This window comes from Sceloporus undulatus, chromosome 4, assembly GCF_019175285.1.
Source record: "Sceloporus undulatus isolate JIND9_A2432 ecotype Alabama chromosome 4, SceUnd_v1.1, whole genome shotgun sequence".
In the NCBI taxonomy this organism is placed as follows: domain Eukaryota; kingdom Metazoa; phylum Chordata; class Lepidosauria; order Squamata; family Phrynosomatidae; genus Sceloporus; species Sceloporus undulatus.
In genome coordinates, this window is record NC_056525.1 from 104,376,120 (window position 1) to 104,394,235 (window position 18,116).

General features: G+C 39.3%; 1 protein-coding gene across 4 annotated transcripts in view; it reads left to right on the top strand.

Annotated features, from left to right (window-relative positions):
• The window catches only part of LRRC8D (leucine rich repeat containing 8 VRAC subunit D), a 54,776-nt gene extending 36,732 nt beyond the window's left edge, over positions 1-18,044 (top strand). For 3 of the 4 annotated variants that reach the window (XM_042465092.1, XM_042465093.1, XM_042465094.1), the window contains one exon: positions 15,132-18,044. In XM_042465092.1, coding sequence (XP_042321026.1) covers positions 15,134-17,716 — 2,583 coding nt within the window. In that variant the 5' untranslated portion in view covers positions 15,132-15,133 and the 3' untranslated portion in view covers positions 17,717-18,044. Of the gene's footprint in view, positions 1-1,680; positions 2,032-15,131 lie in introns of those variants that run through there. The other variant, XM_042465091.1, reaches the window with a different exon arrangement.
• The last annotated feature ends 72 nt before the right edge of the window (positions 18,045-18,116 follow it).

Here is an 18,116-nt window from a genome sequence, read left to right on the forward strand (position 1 = left end):
TAGTTCCTTCATAGCTGCCCTTCCAGGTCCTTCTGATTTCTTGACTGCAGTTGCCATTTTGATTATTGTTTAATCTGATGTCTAAATATGGAAAATCTTGAACTATTTCAGTGACTTCATTGTCTAGGGACACGGTGGTTCAAGTGGTTAAGATGCTGACTCTGCTGGTTGCAAGATTGGCAGGTTGGCAGTTTGAAGCCCAGGTGCTGCATGATGGGTGAGCTCCCATCACTAGTCCCAGCATCTGCCTAGCAGTTCGGAAGCATGCAAATGCAAATAGATAAATGGGTGCCACTCCAGTGGGAAGGTAAACAGAATTCTTTGCAATCATGCTGGCCACATGAGAGTGGTCTCTGATAACGCTGGCTCTTTGGCTTAGTAATGGAGATGAGCACAGCCCCCTATGGTCAGGCATGACTTGAAAACCTTGTCAACAGGGAATACCTTTACCTTTAATGTTCAACTGTAAACCTGTCATTGCAATTTCTTTCTTGACTTACTTCCATAATCGTTCCAAGTCTTCGCTGTTTTCTGGTAGTAGTAGTAGTAGTAGTAGTAGTAGTATGTTATTTATATATCTTAAACTGTTGATGTCCCTTCCCCCAATTTCATGCCTCTTTCCTCTGAGTCTAATCCTGCTTTACATATGATATGTTCAGCATACAAGTCAAAGAGATGAGGTGATAAAATGCAGTCCTGCCTGACCCCCTTTCCAATTGGAAACCATTCTGTTTCTCCATATTCTGTCCCAACAGTAGCCAGTAGAGTCACTAGGGGAGTGCGGGGATTCAGCCCACTCCAGGTGACACTTCAGAAAAGGGGTGATACCTGGTTGGTTCTTCCTCCTGCTGTGGGCTGGGAAGGGGTGAATATGGCCCTCCTGGCTTTGCCATGGTGGCAGTTTTCTTCTCAGAGGAGGCTGCTGCCACCACACCAAAGCCAGGTGACACCAGGGGTGGGGAAACCACTGATAGTAGGCTCTTGTCCTGAGTATAGATTACACATCAGGACAATAAAATGTTGTAGCATATTCATTTCTTTAAGAACCACTTGTTTAGATTATGTTAAAATCAGACTGTGTTTTGGTGAAGGCCACTGTGAGCTTGGTGAGTAATAAAGAATTTAAACATGGATTTCATCCATCCAGCCTCACCATTCTTCCAGACAACGATTTGACTGTGCAGTTGTCCTGTCTCAATTTTGGAGAGTGTGTGTGTCCTGATGACATCTCCCACTGTAAATTTCATGTGTTTCCCCACATGAAAATTTACTCCTCTGTCTTCTTTCATTTTAAAAAATGAGGAAAAGATGAACTAGCCAGTGCCTTTGAATTGGTAGTGCTAGGAGACATCTGTCTGGAAGCAACCTCAGACTTTAGTCATTATACCATGCAACACTTACTTGTGGTCTCCCTGCTTGTTGTTATGATGTAATTAGAACTAGACCCTTTTAAGAGCCCCATTCTCCTGCAGCTGTTCAAATAAAGGTCTCTCCTTTCCTAAGTGACATTAAAACTTGGGGTTACTGAGTTGAGCTTAACATTTATGCTACCTCCTGGCCTTCCAACCCACCCACTAGGAAAGTTAATAAACTGCACTTTGGAGCCTGTGTGAGTTTGAAATCTGAGAGTAATTAATGATCAGCTATAGAAGCTGGTGCCTTTTGAACTTGGCACTCATGCATTGCCTTCCACATAAGTCTCGAAAAATTTCGTTGCTCTCAGTGTCTGACAACCACTGGGCAGACTCTGCATTCTCCTTTTCTCTTCTTCAATATCTCAATGCTGAAAAATGAACTAGCTGCACCAATATGCCTTTAATTTGCCCTGTGCTGTCAACGTAATGGCATTAGGTCCCAAGCTCTCAGAAAGAAATCTTTTCCAACTTTGATACCTGGGTTTGTTTTTGAAAAGAAAAGCAAAACAAGAAATTCCAAAGAATAACTGGAACATTGCACATGAAGAGTCTGTGGGCTCCCTTTTGGAATGATTTCTGTGGAGCCTTGTGCATTAAAGACAACCTCATCGAACTGGTAAGCCACTGTTTGACTGTTCAGGGAAGCCATATGAACATGGTAAATTATTTTTAATCATGTATCTGTATATAGTTTGTTTCATGTGAGAGTTGGCTATGCCAACAGGGGGAAACATGGAATTTTTTTTTAGTTGAATCAGTCATTTTCAGAAGTACTTTGGTTACAGAGCTTGGGAAAGTTACTTTTTTGGACAAGAAGAAGCCATGTTTACTGGGTTATTGTGGAATTTACAATCCAAAAAGTATCTTTCTAAGCTTTGTTTGGTTGGTAGCATTGTACTGTATATCCAGTTCTCTGTGTTGTTCTGTTCTCTAAGCTTCTGAGAAGCAACAGTGGGTTATATTTGGTTGATTTTAGTTTAAAAAAATCCTTTCTTGTGACTGCAGAAAATTCCAAATATTAATAAAAGGAAGGAGACTGGGTTAATGTTTTATTAAAAATCAGAATTGTTAATCTGGAAATAATGAGTTTGATTTAAATAATCTCCTTTAGGGAGTCTTAGTCATTGGTTTGAAATTCTTAAGGTTGGTAATATTTTCAGCCGAGATTTATTTCAGTCCTCAAGGGTTTCTTTGAATCCCTGGCTGCACTCTTAACACCTGTTCAAACAAATATGTAAATCTTTGCTTTTTAAAAAACAACAACAACAAAAGAAGTTGTGAACTGAAGGAGAAAATACGATAGGCTTTCTTGGGAGAGGAGTTTGATCATCTTCTTGTAATATTTACAAAGACACCTAAACTAAGTGGTGCTTATAGAACACCTGAAGGGAATCTTTTGACAAGCAATTAACTAATAAGGGCAGTCATCTCAAGTGATTTCATTCCAGGTGTGTATAACTAGTTTATTATGGGAGCTTTGGCACTGTGTTGAATAAATGGTACATATCTGTTCTAAAACATAGATGCCTTGAATTGCATGTCGCTTACTACTGGGTGATGGACCACCACGTAAATGTCCTAAAGTGTCCTGGTTGCAAATTCTGTTCTTAGGCATGCCAGATTTTACACTCAGTTGCTTATCTCTAGGTCAGTGGTTCTCAAATGGTTGGGCAGGACCCACATGTGATGCGTGATAGTTGCTGAAGAAGACTTGGAAGCCCTGATTCCTCCTCTTCCCAAACTTTTTAATATGGAAAATTTACACATGCGTTGAGTTAAATATTGAATTTATTTAAGATAAAACTGTTCTAATTTGAACAAGGTTATTTCTTTGTAAAATGTTAAAATATAAATAAACATGAATGTACAAATGAAAATATGCACACTATATATATACAAAATATTTTTATTCATATACTATCTCAAGTGGGCGATGCACAACATCCATATGTACATGTAAAAGGGGGATCCCATGGGAGCTGACTGTATTCCTGAGGACAGATTTAGCTCAAGAACCTTTAATTGCTGATCACTACCTTGGAATGATTCATTAAAAGAAACACTTTGCCTTTATTTTTAAAAATAGCATAGCCTGCTCCAAAGGCTGTATGTATTAATAAACCTTGGTGTTTTGGAAATGATATTTGTTTCACTTATGGGGTCTGTTGTCTCAACAGCTAAACAAAAATCATATTCAGCAATATAAAGAGTACTTTCATATCGCCTTATGCCACTTGCAAGACAACATTAATATGTGAGTTATTTAATCCATTACATGAACCTTTCCTCCAAGGATCTGAATGTGGTGTTGATAGTCCTCTTCCCATATTTTTATCCTCATAACAAACCTGTGAGTTATCTTAGGTTGAGAGGTAGAAAGTAGGCCAAGCCACGCAATCAATCTTGTGAAAATTATGGACCTCGAAGCAGATGTCCCCAGTCCTAGTCCAGCCACTTTATTCACTATCCCATGCTGTCTCAGTAGATGTGGCTGGCATACTGAGATGTGAGTCATGCTATGACAAGAGGCTGAATAATATTCATCTGAAGGAGAGTATTCAAAAGACATTGAGAGGTCAAACTGACACATCAAGTTTAATTTCTTTCTTTCTTTTTCATCTTTTTAAAATTAAAACGGTATGCCTGTTGATATGATTACTGGGAGTAAAGAGAGGAAGGATAGTGGAAACAAGGGGAACCAAGCCTGAGCACCTTCTGATAGTGCATGTGTTAGTTGTGTATTTGTCCAGATATATCCCTTCTTGTTACCATAGCAGCAATATACTGGAAAGAAAATGCATATTCATACAGCTACCTGCAAATAATGATGCCTGGGGAAACAGTGTCAAAGAGTTATACATGTAGTAAGTCATGATGGAAGAATTGAATCCATACCTCTAATTGATTATTGACCAAGATATATGCCACCATACTCTCTCAGTCTCAGAGAATGGCAGTGGCAAACCTCCTCTGAAGAAGCATGCCAAGAAAACCCTATGATAGGTTTGCCTTTAGGTCACCATAAGTCAAAAACAACTTGGAGGCATACAACAACATAATGAAAGTAGGACAAGGAAATAAATAACTCCTGAAGGCTGTGAAGTCGAAGACTTTCATGGCTGCCATCCATAGTTTTTTGTGTTTTTGGGGGGCTATATGGCCATGTCCTAGAAGAGTTTATTCCTGACGTTTTGCCTGCATCTGTGGCCGGCCACAGATGGAGGCAAAACGTCAGGAATAAACTCTTGAAGGCTACTTGTTTGTTTCATGAAAGCACACACAACTACATATTTCTCTCCCTTTGTGTAATACACCTGTAGTTCTGTGGCAAGCTTGTATCAGATGGAAGTTAGATGCTGTTGCATTTTGGGTCTGTGTATTTATGAGAGCAAGAAAAAGCACAGAATATATCTTCTTGGGAAAGTGAAAGACGGTTGTTTTTGGAACTGCTTTCAGAAAATGAGAATTGCAGTCCTGGAGCCTAGTCTTAAAGCAGATGAATACATTTTTAAAAGCGGGCTAAAATACCCATGAAATGATAGTAATATTGATGCTGATGGAAGCACTAGCTTTGTTCATGTTTGTTAGGTTCTGAGTGGGCATTTTATGATTAAGACAGTTCTGTCCTCTAGTGATGGTGCAGAGGAGTACTCAGCCTCTTACATAACATACATGCATATATATATATATATATATATATACACACACACACACACACACCCCTGTGTGTTAGAGAGTTTTAATAGCATGGATACAAGAAGCGAAGAGTTCTGTAGCTCATCAGTTTTGATGGCATAACCACAAACCCAAATAGGCTGGACAGAGTCATGGAGCCATGATCCATGTAACCTTTTTGACTGGTGTTAATGATACTTGTAAACATTAACATAAATTGCTATTGCTATTTATTACAGAGGAAATTAAACTTCCCTGTAACAGATGGTTCAGTTTGGGAAAAGTTCACCCACAGATTCTACAAAACAAACAATATATCTTTTGTGCAATAAAATTATCAACAGTTGCTCTTGAGTGAAAGTTTACAAAGAAGTGGCTGTGTATGTATGTTTATCTTGCAGCATAAAAAAGAGGAAGGGAGAAAGAGAAAAGAAAAAAGAAACGTGGCAACACCTTTAAGACTAACTGGTTTTTATTTTTGCATCAGCTTTTGTAGAGATAAGCCCATTTCTTCAGATGCAGTACAGTATTCAGATGAGTGGAGGCTTGATTTACCTGCAAAATGATCTCTTCTCTATCTCAATACGAAACCCAAGAATTTGTCCACATGGAGTAATTTTAATAATTGTCAATTTAGGCTTTGTCCCGGAAAGTCTTGATCCCTTGGGGCTGTACTAACAGGGGTTTCCCTAACATCTAATTAGAAGAAATTTAATTGGGGAGACAACAGTGTTTATATACAAATAGTTATACTTATTAGTTTAATCTAGGCCTGCAATTTAGTTTCTTAGTATTATCTTACTGCCTGTGGATGTGTTAATTGCCACTGGTTCCTGTTCTGACCTGATTGTTTTATCTGCACGTAATTCTGTTTGATTTTTCAAAGCTTCATTTACGAGATAAGTGTATGTTCTTTTTTCTTCTTCTTTCCTTTCTCTCCCTCCTTTCCCCCTCCTCTCATCGAAAGTGCAGGTGCCTTTATAGTGTCTTTGAATGCCTCTTGGCACTGTTCCTAAAGCTTTTTAAATAGCCTTATTATCAATCTACATAGCAAATGACTCACTGGTTTGCTCCAAAGACACTTCCAGATTACTGTTAGGGCTACTGCTATAGGATTTTGTGTGACCAGAGAAGTGGTTTGATTTTTCAAGGGGTAGGGCAGGTATAAATCAGTCTAAATACATTTTCCTTTCTTTATTTGAATAGTTCTTGAAAATGCCCTTAGTTTTAAGATAAATAGGCTATGCTGGGTAAGTAGGAGCTTCAAAAAAATAGGGGGCCTCTCCTCCATATTATTGTTCATAGTGAGCAGTGATGTCAGAGGGGGGTGCAGTCCGTACCGAGTGACACCTCAGCATGGGGTGACACCCACTCCTCCCGCTGTGGGGTGAGATGGGGTGAGTGTGCCCTTCTTACAGGGGAGGAGGAAGCAGCTGGTGCAGTGGTGAAGGAGAAGGGTGAGCATGTCCTTTTGTCGGCTGGCACCCTTACAGCCCCACATGGCAGCCCCACCCGGACCGGATGACACCAGGGTTGGGGATGCCACTGATACCGAACAATGTGTAACAATAATTTTAAAAAGCATTTTCCCATGTGAATCTGAGCACACTTATAACAAACTCGTATGGCATCACACACTTAGTGTGTATATTTCTAGGAACACAAATTTTCATTTGCTGCTTCTCCTATTCTTGCTACAATTATTTTACCAGTGCCTACTATGGTATTGCTTATGGGCCTACTGTACTATTATATATGGATGTGCTTTGGAATAAAGCAGAGGGCCTTGTTGGTGGTTGCTCCCAGACCTTGGAACTCCCTCCCTAGAGAGGCCAGAATGGTCCCATCCCTGCCTTCCTTTCAGTGGTAGATAAAAACATTTTTGTGCCATCAGATTTTTTCATACTGAGGAGGTTTGGGCTGTTAAATGCAGAGTAATTCAGATGTTAAGGTTTAGCTGTAGTTTTAAAATACATTATACTATTTTAATATTTTTAACTTTATAAATTGTTTAATTGCTTTTTAAACATTATATTTCTATTTTATAAATGTTTTTGTATTGTTTTAATTTGTATTGTTTTGCATTTGCTGTTAGCTGCCTTGAATCTCTAAGTCGAGAGAAAGGCGAGTTAATAAATAAATAATATAAAATAAATATGAGGCTTGACTATAGGTGAGTCTCCATTTTCACAGAACGGATCCCCTGTGAAAATGGAGGGCCAACTGTATTTTGTTCATTTAGTGTGTATTTTCATTTTGCACATTCAAGGCAATGATGGGATAGGTGGGAGAAGAAAAAGTGGCAGCTCAGAATGGCTACCTCTAGTGGCCATGATTCATCGAGCGTGCCTGCTCTCCTCCTCCTCCTTCAAATCAAGGTGGCTGCTTCAAGCACCCTCCTTGCATTTCTCTTACCTTCCAGGACAGAAAAGTTTTGGGAAGTAGAGGAGGAGGAGTGAACAGGGACTGCAAATTTTGTGTCCCCTTTGATCAAGTCTCACACTCCCTGAAGGTCCTGCCGCACAGTTTGAGAACCACTGCAGTAAGGCCTTCAATATGTCTGCTCTAAAATATCCATGCAGCAAACAGTGTATCTAGAAAGGTTTGGTCTAAATGTTTTATTCAGTAGTCCAGGGCTATTGGTGGAGGTCAGAGTGCTTTCATACAAGATCTTTTATTTGTCCTCTCTTAGTCTATTCATTTTTACCTATGTTGAAAGATAAGAAGTGCACTTCAGAAGATAGGAGTCTTAAAAATAAGAACAGGTGAATGTCCCTTATCTGAAATGCTTGGAACCAGTAGTGTTCCATTGTATCAGATTTTTTTCAGATTTTGGCATATCTGTACACTTGTCCGTCCCTTTTTGCAGACATGGAGTCCGCAGTCTCGCTCTTCGCAGGAGGGACAAGCAGAGAGGGATAAAATGGTGGCATCCACCTGCAAGCAGCCTCATGTGCGTGCCATTATTTTCAATGGGACTCGAATATTTGTGAGTTGCCATTTTTGCAGGGCACCTCCAAAAATGGATCCCTCTTGAATTGGGAGGGGCTACTGTATTTGCATATACATAATAAGACAAAATGAAGGAGGAGAAAGACTGAGAATCTGTGAAATAGCAGGAATCCATGTGCAGTGCTTGGCATGAATCTGTCTCCCACCATTTCACAGATCCTCATTTCTCTAGCCTCACAAATAAGAGTAGGTCAAAAAGTTTTGGATTACTTTGGATTTTGGAATTCTTGGTAGGGGATATACTTATTCTGTAGTGTATATACCCTTTTAGAGAGAATGTGAACTAAGTTGAGAACCAGTATGGTGTTGGACTAGAGGCAGAATCATAGGTTCAGATTCCTGCTTCATCATGAAGTTCACTGGAATTTAGCTTGGGCACTAACCTGCTTTACAAGATTGTCATTTGTTTAAAAAGCAGAGGGAACTCATTCATGCTACCCGGATGTTCTTGGAAGAATAGGTGCAGCATTTTAAGAACTCCTCCAGATTTTACTTTGGTGAGTTTCTGAACATTCTGCTACTTCTTGCATGTTCCCTACTCGCTTCCTAGAACTGCAGTTTCCACGGTTCTCAAGGAAGAATATGGTTACTATTCTTCCTACTTAACTCTGCAGTGTGGACATACCCTAAGAGGGGTTGGAAAGGTGAGCAGAAAGCACAAGAACAGCTTGAAAGTTCCTTGTGCGAAACAAAGTACAATAAAGCTTAAAGAAGTAAAATGCCAGTAATTTTTGCTGAAAGGGCATGTCCCCTAGATCTTAAAAAGGAACAGCGGAGAGTTTTTGGAGCTATTTGTTTTGATCAAAACATGAAATTTAATATACCAGCTTAAACTGGTTGGGTAATCGCTTAATGTTGCCAGTCATAGAACAGTGTGTTTTATCTTGCAAAGGTATCCTAACTACTCCTTAAATCTAACACTTTCTAAATCTGTAGTATTCAAAATGTACCAATCTGGTTGTTGGTTCAATTAAATCAAGGGAAAGAAAGGCCTGTGGAGGACAGAGCTTCTTGGAAAACTAATTTACATCTTGTCAAAATGTGACTTGTAACATATGCTTTCCATTTAAAGTCAGATAAATTCTCATACATCAGCTGAGACTTTAAAAAGGAGATTTGTTTTTTCATCATCACAGTTTCTACCCTTCTGGTCTGGACAGCATCTGTTCACATGCTAAATTGTTTACATAATATTGTCACAGAATTTTCTGCATTTCTGTGAACACTAATTGTGAAATTGGGACTTTCTCCAGAAAGGAAATATGTCAAAACAAAGGTCAAAACCATTACTAAAAGAAGTGTGTGAGGTTTATACAAGGCCCTGTTTTGCAGATTGAAAAAGCATGGAAATTTAGAAAGATGGCAAACATGTATAAACACCATGGCAACCTTTTATCAAGAAATGAAGAAGATGTTGATTTCTAAGAGAAGCAAACTATAAACTCTGGCAAGTAAAAGGTAGCTCTACAATAAGAGAAGCCATGAAATAATTTTAAGAGTAAGTAAATTAGAGAATGGTTTTCCTAACAGTTGGGTAGTTCATCATGTAGAAAAACAAACTTTGCTAAGAAATCAGTACTGCTGCTTCAGAGAGAGATTTCCATCTCTAACTCATGAATAGCAACAAACATATTCCACAGATGAGGAGGGTTCATTGTATGCTGTGTGCTTGGATTTTTCAAGAAGCTCTTGATAAATTTCTTCACTCCAACTGGCTGTTGAAAAGACAAGAGGCAGATGACAGGGAAAATGGGGCAAAGTTTCACAATGGAAGGAAGCAGTTACTGGAATCTTTGAAGGATGCATATTGGAACAAGTGCTGTTTAACTTACCACAAACTATGTGAAATGAGGGCCAATAGTGAGAGGTAGGAAACAAGACTGAATTAGTTAGCATGCTGAAATCTTAAGAATTCAGAGACATAGCCATACAGTATTAATCTGGAATATCATTATGCAAAGAATGTGAGCAGGCTGGGAACCATAAAGGAAATACGATAAATTAGCTTGGGTGTTAACATCATTCCTCTTGCCTTTGTCCCTCAATGACTGTACTGTAGTTAAAACTGAACTTGTCACGTTATCACTATAACCACAAGTTTTGCATTTCTATGGCTATTCATACAGATTATAAAGATCCTTTATGAACAACAGTTCACTCCATGCATCTGAGGAAGCAGACCAAGTCCACAAAAGCTTATGCTACCATGTCTTTCACACTGTTAATCTCAAAGGTGCTATAAGAAATCTTAAACAGAGTACTGTATTCAGACTGGACAAAAATCATAGTAGATCAGATTTGATTTGATTAAGACCATTCAACACATGCAATTAGTGATGACTCGATATTGGTTCTCTGTCGGTTTCTGCTTCTTCTAAACACACACACACTTTGTACATTATACATGTGAAGAAGGGCCACTTAATTATATGGACAGGAGAGCAACTCTGTATCTTTCCCTAGTTTAGGCATGGTTATCTGCAAGAGGAAAGCCTATACACATAGGCCAGGCTTCAGGTGCTGTTCCCAACTACAATGGACCTATTGAATAATATACTTAAGGATTGACTTACCAGTCAGCTGCTGATTCATTGTTTCTATTCTAATTGCAACTGACAATTGGATCTTCAGATCTTTTCCCCCTGTGAGCATCCTTGCCTAATGCAGGGCAAAAGGAAGCTGCAGGTTGCCAGGGACTGAGCAGCAGTACAGCGGTGCTTCCCTATTACTAGAGAGCATCTGTGCAAACAATAGGAAGTGTATTTCTCCATATCATTTACTCTCTCAATATGGGTGGCAGTTAGGCAAAGTGGTGAAAGGTAGGTTTATATCAATGGTTGCTCTCTATTAGAGATAAATACTGAGCTTCTGTTCAGTATTTTCTTGATTACCAGGAGTTTGGCACAAAGCAGAGGTGTCTGTCTCCATGGGATCTGGCTTGAGAGTTGCTGGGAGCATCTAGGCAAATACCATGGGGGGAGGAGTGTTAGGCAGTACTGAGCATTGGTCTTTCATGTTTGTAAGTAAAGCTCTTCTTATATTGCTCTTGGTGGAACCTGGGGTAAGAGGATTAAAGGGAGCTGTTAAGTCCACTGAGCCTTTGTCCTACATTCAGAGTACTTTCCAAAGAGCTCCAGAAATTGTATTACATTTGATGTCATTCATTCATCTCAGTTGTATAAGAAACTAGATGTAGCAGAGAGGAGAGGAGGGAGAAGAGACCATCTTGTCCTGTAAATTGTTGTAATATGAATGTGAGTGCATATTTCATTGACTGCATAAATAAATAGGCCAAAGACCACCTTTCAGAACTGTGAACCTTAAAGTAATAAAGTTAAAACCATGTTTCTGCCAGCCATCTATAGGATTGTTATGTGAATCAGATCTCCTAAGGATCTCACCTTTTATTATCACTATTTTTAAAAAGTTTCTAATTCTTGGGGCTAAAAGGCTATAGAGAAAAACCTGTAAGAGTGACAGAGTGTGTTGACAGAAACTTAGTGCCTGGAAATGTTCTGTGTAGGATTTACAGTGAAGCAGTTAATGGCTTTGTTGTTCTTTAAAAACAAATTTTTGGTAGCAGGGTGGAACTACTAGGAGGAAGGTAAAACCTTCAGAAAATCCAATCTGCCTTTCAGGCATAGAGGAGTTCTTTGAAGGGAAGGTGGGTGGATTTGATGTCAGTGGAGATGTAAATCCATTCCGGTTTAGTCTGAACCTCAAAGATGTTGTCTAAAATAATTTTGTGGAAGGATCCAGCACTTTGAATCAATTATTTAAAGTTCAAAAAAACAAACAAACCCCTAAGCAGTTTCCCTGCCCCACTGATACTGCTTCACCTGGTTCATTGCAGAATTAAAAGTTAAGTACCACCAAATGGCGCCATCTAGCTATGGTATCATTTAGACTATCACAGAGGTCTCTAAACCTGGCCTAAGGGTAAAATCTGTGGATATATTTAGCACACACACACCCAATAGATGTCCCCACAAACAGATGAAAGACTTCTGTTTATCACTGCATGTGATTTTTTCCCCACTCCCATATATCTTTCATTTAATGTGCTTTGTCTTGTGATTGGTCACTAGAAGGTAAACACCGGTATAATTCACCAGTCTGTTTGTGGAAGCATGTAGTACAGAATGGGACAGAAAACAATTTAATTATAGGGAATACTCATTTTACTTAACACCTAGTTTGGCCCTAAAATGCACACTTGATAGAAAGTGCAGCAAAGGCATTAAAATGATGTGCAAAGCTGACCATTTGAGCTGGTGAGCCAGCTTCAGGCTATGCCTCATCACATCCATTTCCTCTCTCTTTCGCACGCATGCATGTGCATCATATTACTAAGGCATTTAGAAGACAGTCCAGAAAATATGCATTTTACCAAAGGACCTGAGGACTAGACAATATGTTAAATATGAGAATGCATTTAACATGTCTTCTTTATTTGAAGAGACTGCCTATGTTGGTGCTGTGACTCCCCACCCCCCCCACCCCCACCCCCACCCCCAAAATTGCTTTGACCTCAGAGGATACCTGCAAAGAAAAGCTGTGATTTTAGTGTGTGTGTGTGTGTGGGGGGGATATCAAGAACATAGCAGGGAGACAGAGCCTCTGCAGCTTTTTGTCCCCAAGAAATGCAAACCCAGTCATATATTGGCATGGCCCTAAGAGCCTCTAGTCTCAGGATACAGAAAGTAAGCCCCTTTAGTTGTTTTGAGACTATAACTAGATTTAGGAAACCTCTCCTTAGAGAGACCAGGGTGGTCCCATCCTTGTTCTCCTTCTGACAGCAAGTCTGAGCCAACAGTCTTTTCCCAGTTATCTAGGGTTGGGCTTTTAATGTTGTGCAGTTCTGTTTTTAAGGTTAGTATACAGTTTTGGAGACCAGAGTTCAATTATCAGCTCAGCCATGGAAGCAAATCTTCTCAAGAAAATCCCAAGATAGGTTTGCCTTAGGGTTGCCATAAGTTGGAAATGATAGAAGCCAGCACACAACCAGCACCACCACTACCAATACAGTTTTTAAAATGTATTTTAATATTTCATGTTGTATAACTCCATTAAATGTGTAATTGCTTTTAAAAACTTTTATTTATATTTGATATTTTTGTATTTAAATTTTATATTGTTTTAAATAGGTTGTTAGCCACTTTGAATCCCATTATCGTGAGAAAGGCGTGATAGAAATGAATAAAATAATAATAATATAATAAGAACTAGAATTTTTACATTCATAGCAGCTCACTCCTATGCATATTTACTCAGAAGTAAGTCCTACTGAGTTTAGTGGGATTGCAGAGATAAAATTGATGGTTGCCCAGGCAGCTAGGCATATTTTCTCTCCATCTTGGTCCTGCAGGTCACTTGATCATTGTTTCTTCCTCTCTTTTCCCTCCCTCCCTTGTTTTAATTCCCCTGAACTAGTTCTCACCAGTCCAGGGAATGATCAATTGCACTTAGTTAATCAGCTGTTAGTGGCAAGTCAGCCTGTATGTAGTTTAGACAGTACTGGCTCCTGGTTATTACTGTTCGGAAAGCCAGGAGCTAGATCCGCTTGTAAGAATGGGGCTGGGAAGTGGAGATTGGTTTTAGATGCATCATCCCAGTTTAGTTGAATTTGCAGGATAAATATATATGAGTTAAGATACATATGTATGTAAGCTAGGTTATTGTAAACAACAGGATCAGATCTCTGCAGTGCCAAATTATACAGTAGCTCTGGCAGGCAGCCTTGCTTAGCAGAGGCTGGATGGCACATTGAACAACAAGGACTTGATCAATTTGGCACACAGCAGTTGCCATTAAGCACTGAGAAGGAAAACATGCTGATGAGTGTGCTTGCTTATACCGTAAATGTACTGGCTGTATTCTTAGCTGTCTCTAGCAGAACAAGAGACGTGAAGTCAGCAAATAAGATCCCTGCAATAAGTTCTATTTTTGTGGTGGAAAAAACAAATACCAAATTTTGACTGATGTCTAATTAGAAAGATATTAAAACAGCATTTTAATAAGAGTGACATCCATGGTGTTCTCTTACCGTATACCATATCACAGTGCTTCTCAGGATATCAGGTGTTTGGGACTGGCAATTTTTTTTTCCATTGTGCCTGGGACCAGCATCATATTTATATGCCCATTGGCTATAGTTGTTTCTATCCTGGAAACTTGCCAGGGACCAGCAGCCAATTGCTCAGGGATTGGTACAGGTCCATGGACCACCATTTTAAGTAGCACTGCCATATGATTTACATTTACCACATGCACATATTTTCTCAACAGTTTTCAAAGAGATAGCTGTGTTAGTTTGTCACAGCATAAAAAGTTTTGCGGGAATCTACCAACACCTCTTTTTTAGATTAATTTTTCCTCCACTGTTCTTTCTCCTTTCCTCCTTTTTGCCTGTCTGATGTTCTACAGAACATTTATTGTTAATGCAGTTTAATTTATTATTATTGGATAGAGACATGGCTACACCATTCATGTGTCACACTGTCCTGAGATCCTTTTGGTCCCTATGGTCAATCAGTCAATCAGTGACATTTTATTATGTTGCAATATTGTTTTCAAATTTAAGCCTTCACTATAGTGGAGGCAAGACATGTATGTGGCTTTCAAGACATTCCATCTGTAGCTTCCACCAGCCCTATCCAGTAGTGAGAGATGATGGGAGTTAGTAGTTCAGTGATATCTGGAAGACCATGTGTTGCTTATCCCCTGATGTTACTGAGTTACTGTGATACAGAAATGTTATGACAAATAGTCTTGGTTTCTTTAACAAATGAACTTGAGCAGAATCATCATTTATGTTTCATTTGGTGTGTTTGTAAAGCAAACAACAGTCACAACTGTTGTGCTAATGACATGGAGTTGCTCCTCACTCTGGGAAGTAGAAAGGTTAAACCCATATTCACTAGCTTTCAGAAAGAAAGAAAAAGGGGGGAATCTTCACAAGTAGTTAAAAGTTTATATTTAAATTCTGTCTGCCAACAACAAATGACATTTACTTTTGTTTCATTACAGGAATGTTTACCCTTGCAGAAGTTGCATCTCTTAATGACATTCAGCCGACATACCGTATCCTGAAACCATGGTGGGATGTGTTTATGGATTATCTGGCAGTGGTTATGTTAATGGTTGCCATTTTTGCTGGAACCATGCAGCTGACCAAAGATCAAGTGGTCTGTTTGCCTGTGCTGCAGTCAGCTGTCAATGTAAAAGTACAACCCACCTCCTTGGGAAGTGCCAAAGTGATAAATATCCCAGAATCTGAAACCGCAGTTCTTCAAGACAAAGAAACACAAGCAGCAAATACTGTTTCCTTCGAGACGGCATCGGTTGTTACACCTGACATACCTCTGAGTCGAACTACTTTTCCACCATTGCATTCCACTGTCTCAAATCAGGAAGTGAAGAAAGAGCAGAAAGATCCTCTGGGTCGAAAAACCAATTTGGATTACCAGCAATATGTTTTCATTAACCAAATGTGTTACCACTTGGCTCTTCCTTGGTATTCAAAGTACTTTCCCTACTTAGCTCTTATACATACTATTATTTTAATGGTCAGCAGCAATTTTTGGTTTAAATACCCCAAAACATGTTCAAAGATAGAGCATTTTGTCTCTATCTTAGGGAAGTGCTTTGAGTCCCCTTGGACTACAAAAGCATTGTCTGAAACTGCATGTGAAGATTCTGAGGAGAATAAGCAGAGACTGACAGGGGCCCAGTCTCTGCCAAAGCACGTGTCAACCAGTAGTGATGAAGGAAGTCCAAATGCCAGTACCCCCATGATAAGCAAAACTGGTTTCAAGTTTTCAGCTGAAAAGCCAGTCATTGAGGTCCCTAGCATGACTATTTTGGACAAAAAAGACGGAGAGCAAGCCAAAGCCCTCTTTGAGAAAGTACGAAAATTTCGGGCCCATGTGGAGGACAGTGATTTAATTTATAAGCTTTATGTTGTTCAGACTGTCATCAAAACTGTGAAATTCATATTTATTCTCTGCTACACAGCAAACTTTGTCAATGAAATAAGTTTCGAGCACAGTTGCATGCCCAAAGTGGAGCATCTAACTGGCTATCAGGAGTTTGAATGCACACACAATATGGCTTACATGCTGAAAAAGTTGCTCATTAGTTATATCTCTCTCATTTGTGTCTATGGTTTTGTCTGTCTGTACACACTTTTCTGGTTATTTCGATTACCCCTGAAGGAGTACTCCTTTGAAAAAGTAAGAGAAGAGAGTAGCTTCAGTGATATTCCAGATGTTAAAAATGATTTTGCATTTCTCTTGCACATGGTTGACCAGTACGATCAGCTGTACTCCAAGCGGTTTGGTGTCTTTTTGTCAGAGGTGAGTGAAAATAAACTGAGGGAAATCAGCTTGAATCATGAATGGACTTTCGAAAAATTAAGGCAGCATGTTTCCCGGAATGCCCAAGATAAGCAGGAACTGCATCTGTTCATGCTATCAGGGGTTCCAGATGCAGTGTTTGATCTGACAGACTTGGATGTCCTGAAACTTGAGCTGATCCCTGAAGCAAAAATCCCAGCTAAAATCTCCCAGATGACCAATCTTCAAGAGCTCCATCTCTACCATTGCCCTGCAAAGGTGGAACAAACAGCCTTTAGCTTTCTTCGTGACCACCTGAGGTGCCTGCACGTGAAATTTACTGACGTGGCAGAAATCCCAGCTTGGGTGTATTTGCTTAAAAATCTCCGTGAGTTGTACCTGATAGGCAACTTGAACTCTGAAAATAATAAAATGATAGGACTTGAATCACTCAGAGAATTAAGGCATCTTAAAATTCTCTATGTGAAAAGCAATTTGACCAAAATCCCCTCGAACATCACAGATGTGGCACCACATCTAACCAAGCTTGTAATTCATAATGATGGCACCAAGCTCTTTGTACTGAATAGCCTTAAGAAAATGATGAATGTAGCAGAGCTAGAATTACAGAACTGTGAACTAGAGAGGATTCCCCATGCTATTTTCAGTCTCACTAACTTGCAGGAACTAGATTTAAAGTCAAATAGCATACGCACAATTGAAGAAGTCATAAGTTTTCAGCACTTAAAAAGACTGACTTGTCTGAAACTGTGGCACAACAAAATAGTCAACATTCCTCCTTCCATTACCCATGTGAAAAACCTGGAGTCCCTTTACCTCTCCAACAATAAACTCGAATCTTTACCAGCTGCAGTGTTCAGTTTACAGAAACTCAGATGCTTAGATGTAAGCTACAACTCCATTGCAGTGATTCCTGTGGAAATAGGCTTGCTCCAGAATCTGCAGCATTTGCATATCACAGGAAATAAAGTGGATATTTTGCCAAAACAGCTGTTTAAATGTACCAAGTTGAGAACTTTAAGTTTGGGACAAAACTGTATCACCTCGATTCCAGAAAAAATTGGCCAGTTGTTGCAGCTGACTCACCTGGAGCTAAAGGGGAACTGTTTAGACCGTCTCCCACCTACGCTAGGGCTGTGTCGGCTTCTCAGGAAAAGTGGACTCATTGTGGAAGATCACCTCTTTGACACATTGCCTTCAGAAGTCAAAGAGGCATTGAATCAAGATACAAACATTCCCTTTGCTAATGGGATTTAAGACAAAGTTGAACTCAAAGTGACTTAATATAGACCAAGCTAAAGTACACGTTATAAAATCCTGTGTTAACAATCTGGAACTCGCTCTCTATTTGTGAGAAAACACTTAGGGGTGGTAGAAGCTTGTTTGGTGTTTGTAGTCTTTTAAAACATCATTTCCAAAATTTTGGAGGGGAAAGAGGAAGGGGGGAGGGAAATCCTTCAACAGTCTCGATTCTTCTTTTCTTTTAAGATGTTTGTAACTTGGATGCTGCCGCTTTTGAATGTTTACAAATTGCTCGCCTGCTTAATGTATATGATTAAACTGGTGACCTTTTTCTTACTATAAATAACTTTTAATGACTCCAGTCATTTAAAGAGTTTTTTGACAGACAATCTGTTTTTTTAATTGAAAACAAATA